Raw genomic sequence first — 6,000 nt, 5'->3', positions numbered from 1 at the left:
TTAAAATTCTTAGTATTTTTCCATTCTTAGTATTTTTCCAGTTGATTGTAAAAAAGAACAGAAGCTCCATTTGTGGTCGAAACAGGCAACTGCCAAGTACTGTTTAAAGTTATGAAACTATTGTTATTTCTTACATTTAACATACAGTTGTTTGAAGTTAATACGATATTTTAACTTACTGTGAATAATGCTATTTGAGTTTATTAACATCCTTATCTCGTGTGACTTGTCACTTGTTTCCAGCACATTCCTTTGTCGACAAGGAAATTAATCATGGTTTATTGATTCAACTTACGCGAAGCACACACAACACCAAAACCGCATAGGGTTGGGTGACAACAAGGGTTGTTGTATATATACATGTATGCGATGTTGCGGTTAGATGGTCCAATTTCTGAGCAGTATGACCATTTCAGAATTGCCTTATAGTGTCCATTTGTTCGAAACAATATATAAACATTAATATAGGTGTATGACAATATCAGTCAGCAATAATATATACTTATGTCACGGAAATTGAAAATCAAGATTTATGTACTCAAGACTTGGCATTCAACATAAATAGTTTGTCCTTCAACTATATAGACAAACCTAGTTGGTACTTGACATACCACAAGCGCCAAAACAGACATAACATTTAAGATATCCCACATCCATACAGTAAATGACTAGTCGCGAGACAGCGTAAATGCATTCATTTAAAATGTCAAAAACATAAGAGGACGTACTTTTTGTCATTCATTAAAGTAATGCAAAGAAGCATTTATCACTGAACGTTCGAATTCTGTAGGCGGGGCTTAACCTTTCCAGGCCGTTTTCCTATTGGTTAACATATTATATTTTAGCATTAACCGTCTTTTGATTCAGAACAGGGGGCTCGCATGTGGTCCTATAGCATAACTAGCACTTTTCCTTCGCAGTTGGAAGATCATTGCCACCATTTTGCATTTAAGCAGCCCTTTGTTTAGTTAAGGCTAACAATCGCTTACGATAGCTAATTTCTGCGGGTGCCAATACAGTCCGTTGAAACGTCAATGTAACTTAAATGTAGCTAACTGTGGAGTATTTCTGTATTTTATCATGTTTCTAGCGCCTAAGGCTCATCACATATTGAATGCCTCTCATTAGAAACAAACGCTTTTTTATTTGTTTTGTCTGTACATGAATACCATAAAATGTTCCATATTCTTAATGAAATCACTTAAAACCGGTCATTCGTAATTTTCCGATTAACCTTTTCCGACCGTTAAAATAATAAGTTTTGACAAATCAATAATTCATTTACTTAAAACAATCACCGTTTGGTATTGTTTATAAACACTTTTTTAATACAGTTTTTTTTGGTATGTGTGTGATCTGTCCGTGTTGTTTCTCGAGTTGACTCTTAGACCTTAACCTTGGGTATTTAAATACGGTCTTCGTTAGCAAAATAAAGCTATCACTTTCTTTATTTTCTGAGCCTCGCATGAAACTAAAACGCCATGCCGAACATGAGTGAATTTTTTAATTGCTGCTCTTTGCTGTTGAACGTCTCGCTGTTTCAAGGGAAATAACTCTAGTAATCATTATATTGTTTCAGAATGAAGTTAACTGGCTGGCTGGGGTTTCTAATATATGTTATTAGAAGGATTGATCTATCAATTCCAATTCCTAGTGTTTAAAGATATTCTGGAATCATGGAACTATTAGAAACATATTTCGCCGTCAGGAAGTCTAAAATGTATAAGAAGTTTCCTACAGTCAGATCAGGCATTAGTATCAAATATTCGGACTTGGGATGCATTTGTTACACAGGTTGGGCACTTCGGAATTTGATAATGGAAATATCAACGTTGTAAAATATCTAAGAATTTTAAATCGTAAATTATGCTTAAAGCTTCAAAAACGTAACCTGCCGTAAGTTACGAAAATTAAACACTTATAAATAATTTAGCATTGCTTGCCAGCATACTCCTATGCATGAACTTACCCCACTTCAAAATAAACTATGTGATTGCTTGTTAACAATGTAAAATATATCCATTGCCTCTAAAGTATCACCAAATACTTGAACATTGGCTATACTTTATATGCATATATTTTTTTAATAGTTCGTGTCGTATTCGACATCTGCTGATGTAGTAAAACTAAATATAAAGCCACCTTTTAGGTATTTAACAAGAAAGATTTCCCGATAAATCTATTTAATAATGCTCCGCTTTAAATAGTTCGCTAAAATCACAAAAAGGTGCTGTAGATCGGTTGTTAGCGAATGTTAATTCGCTTGACGTCAAGACGATAAAATACAGTTATAGATGGATTGATATATCATTGACTTTAAAACATGGCTTTTTTAGTCATTCATTTGTTTCGATGTCATATAATGTACCAATCTTAACTTCTCGGTCATTAACCAACATAATTGCCCTCAGAATTATTATGAGTTTTCAGAGAATAGTCCACCATGGCCGAACAAGGATATGTTCAAACAACAATGCGATATTTTAGATCAAAAACAACATGATGGGCTAACTATTAGCAGATAATTCTGTGTAAGTGTTATTTTTTATACTTGAATTATTTTATTGAACTTTAAAAATTGTACAAAAAGGGCACTTATGAGGAACTAAATGGAATTTAATTTCACTGGATGGGGTAAGTCTGTCTGCTTGATGGATGGTTAGATAGTCAAATTAATTTATCCAGTGTTCAGTGACAAATGTGCTTACTAACATAGCTCTCTAACTAATAGAGCGGCATGCTAGTGGGCCTGCGGTTATCGGTCTGAAAACGCCAACAAAGACACACTTCTATCAATGTTTAATTCTTTAAGATCAAGTGGTGGTGGTGCAGGAAAACTTGAAAAATGCTGACATTTTTGCTGTGCCCATGGATGGCAGACATTTATTTGTGTATGTTATTGCTATTTTCAGATGACTGTATGGTACAAAAAGGCATCAACTCTGAATTCTTGGCTTGTTCGTATGTAAATTGCAGTTGAGCTATTTTTTATTTATTTTTTGTCAAATTGTGTATTATAATTCAGTTCTGGTATAGCCAAATTAATACAGTCAATCTGCAAGAGTGCAGCTTAAAATTGGCGTGACGTAAAAGATTTTGCGAATACTTTTAATGTGGCTCTTTGAAATGTGAAAGCGTACAAGTGGTCTAGTGGATAAGGTTGCCGCCTCCCGTCCAAGGTTGTGGGTTCAAGCCCAACCATGCTTATGTCCACAGAAAAACCACATCAGTACTGGTTATTACATAGGAAACAGACTCGAGGTCAGCTGAAATAAATTTTCATTAGCTAAAATGTCAGCTGACATGCAAACAATTTAACCATTTTTGTTGACTTGTTTTGTAATTAGTCAAAATCTTAATTAGAAGTGATGATCAATGTTTACTGCATCAACTATTTATTTTTGTTATATCGATAACAAAAGAGCACATCATATCAACTTGTATGACATTATGAGATTGAGATCTGGAAGTTTGTGTGTAAATGAATAGAAGACCATCCTAATATTTAAATGCGAACATACTTTGTAGTTACAATTAATATCTTTTCTGAAACATGCACATTCAATGTATCAACACAACTCATTTCCTTATTGTTAAGTACTATTCAGTGGGCCTTCTTGACGCGGATTGAAAATGGTGAAAATCGCCGGCGGCCTCATGACATTTTCGCATATTCTTACTATCATTTACGAGGCCTATCCCGAAGCTTTCCGGATATAGCCGAGTTGTGTCGATTGATAATGTACTTGGTAAGTTTCGTTACCTTAAAAGGCCAACGCTATATCAACACTGTTGAGTAAATATTGTCATACAGCGGGCTGTTATTAAACAGGTATATCTACTATAATTGGCTAACATAGTGTGTCTATATCAAGCGCACGAGATAAATGGAAAAGAGTCACAATTTTTGACATTTTTTTTACAATTTTGTATTGATATGGATGTTGTTTAAGTGTCATCAGAAACACGACACTTCTTACCAAACGTTACAGCCCTACGTCCCAGTAATGGTATGTACGACTTTCATTAAAAATGCGCCGTTCCTATAATTCGTTCCGATCAATAACAACAATTTTGTATTCAATTAAAACGATTTTTTAGTTATTATTAACGTTTAACAATTTAAAATAATCAGCGTTTAAAGACAAACGTTTAATGCATAAACTTTATATCCATGATATCATCCTTGGTAAGTTAATGCAAAGTGTATATAAAGTTTTGCAAGTGAAATGTTTAATTTTAATTGTGACACTCACAACATAATAAACGGAATTCTCAAACTAAAGATTTGTTGTCGTCCGACCATTGATAATATGTCGTCATATCTAGCTAGGCTTTATGAAACATATTGAATTTTTATGATTATCATGATTAACCAAAATACAACAATAATTCTTGTTACAGCTTTATGTATCTCACTGTCACCAGTACATGTTTACTGTTAGTTTTTTTTTTTTTTTAATTCCGATAACCGACCTGATTCACGTCGTATCCGCGTCCTTTAACATTTGAAAAAATTCTTTTCACGAACAATAGTGACAACTCTCCCCTTCTAACGTTCTGATTATTGTGTAGTAAGCAAATGCAATTGGGTTGAATGTACGATGAAAAAAGTACACATTAAGTTAACAAGAAATGTCGAACGATTGAGAAAAACCTACCTACAGCGTGGTTTGGTTTGAAATGGCTTTTGGACTTAAACATTGAAAATTTAAATCATTTTACTCTAAATGAATTACCATACTTTTTTTAATAAGCCCTGTCTGTTCCAGTTATTTGGAAAGGTGGCGCAAGCATTATGACATATTCTAAGCAAACACATTGGATTACTACCTTTTTATTTTAATGTATACAAAAATAAAATAAAGTACGCAAAAGAGCCGGGTTAGACAAAAGTTCTGTACAACATTTATAATGACTTCGTCATTAGCACATGTGATTAGTCAATACATGGCGTAGTACACATTAAAAAACAAAACAAAATGAATACATGAAAACATTCGAGGAAAATAAATAAGACGAAAAGGAAAGAGAAAAGGATAGACTGTATCTGACAGGCTGCCCTAAAGATGATCCACAGTCGAAAATGATTGTAATAACCTGCAAACATTTTGGCTTTACTATGATGAACTGTTTGGTTATTCTGTAAATGGTTTATAGAAATGGATAATCGCTCAGTTTATCAATTACAAATTCATAAACTTCTGTCCTTAAGTAAAGGGTTACTAAATACAAAGCTCACTACACTTGTTCCGAATACGAGCATGCATTACTGAGTATAAATTTTGTCCCAACAAGTGCTTTTTCTCTTCTCTTCCCCAAAAGTACTTCCATTTTTTGAAATGAGCAACAGTGTATTCAACTCGTTTAGTCACCCTTTTATTAAAATGTACTACAATTTAACACATCGCAAATTATTCGATTTAACAGAATAATAGTACATACAGGAGTAAGTACGGGTTCCGTATACAAAATAAGAGAAACAAATCCCTTTAATTATAAAGAAAACCATACCATTTACTTAATACCCAATAATTAGGAAACAAAACCAGCCCTAAGCCTAAAAACCGAAGGATTTATATTATGTACATGTTTTACTTGAAGCCAAGCAATTCTGACTCTACATATGCAAAAGCACTGTAAGAAATATTTACAATATTAGTTAAATGTTACGAATAACATATTTCATGTTCGTATAGACTGCAATTTGAATGTGAACAAAAATTAAAAACTGGTGCTGTACAATGTTAATTACAAACAAATTTGTTGTTAAGATTTAAAGAGAATATGTATAGACTTCTTTCATATAGACTAATATTTTACATATGACGAGCAACACCTTGTACTTGTAAGTTCATATTAAAATGTCAAAGTATGAATGTCTCTTTCGTCCCTTCTTTTTCCTGGAACGAGATTGTTACTTACGTTTCTGTATCATCTTTCAAAACGTTTTCCTCCTCAGAGAGATGGCTCCCCCTAAAATGAATACAAAACATGTGC

General features: G+C 33.4%; 1 protein-coding gene across 2 annotated transcripts in view; it reads right to left on the bottom strand.

Moving 5' to 3' along the window:
• Nucleotides 1–4,821: 4,821 nt before the first annotated feature.
• Nucleotides 4,822–6,000, bottom strand: part of LOC128234083 (uncharacterized) — a 56,243-nt gene continuing 55,064 nt past the window's right edge. For both annotated transcript variants that reach the window (XM_052948076.1, XM_052948075.1), the window contains exon 10: nt 4,822–5,976. In XM_052948076.1, the coding sequence (XP_052804036.1) occupies nt 5,942–5,976 (35 nt within the window). In that variant the 3' untranslated portion in view covers nt 4,822–5,941. The remainder of the gene's footprint in view (nt 5,977–6,000) is intronic.

The sequence above is a fragment of the Mya arenaria genome, chromosome 5 (genome assembly GCF_026914265.1).
Source record: "Mya arenaria isolate MELC-2E11 chromosome 5, ASM2691426v1".
NCBI lineage: Eukaryota > Metazoa > Mollusca > Bivalvia > Myida > Myidae > Mya > Mya arenaria.
This window is presented reverse-complemented; position numbering and strand designations above follow the sequence as displayed.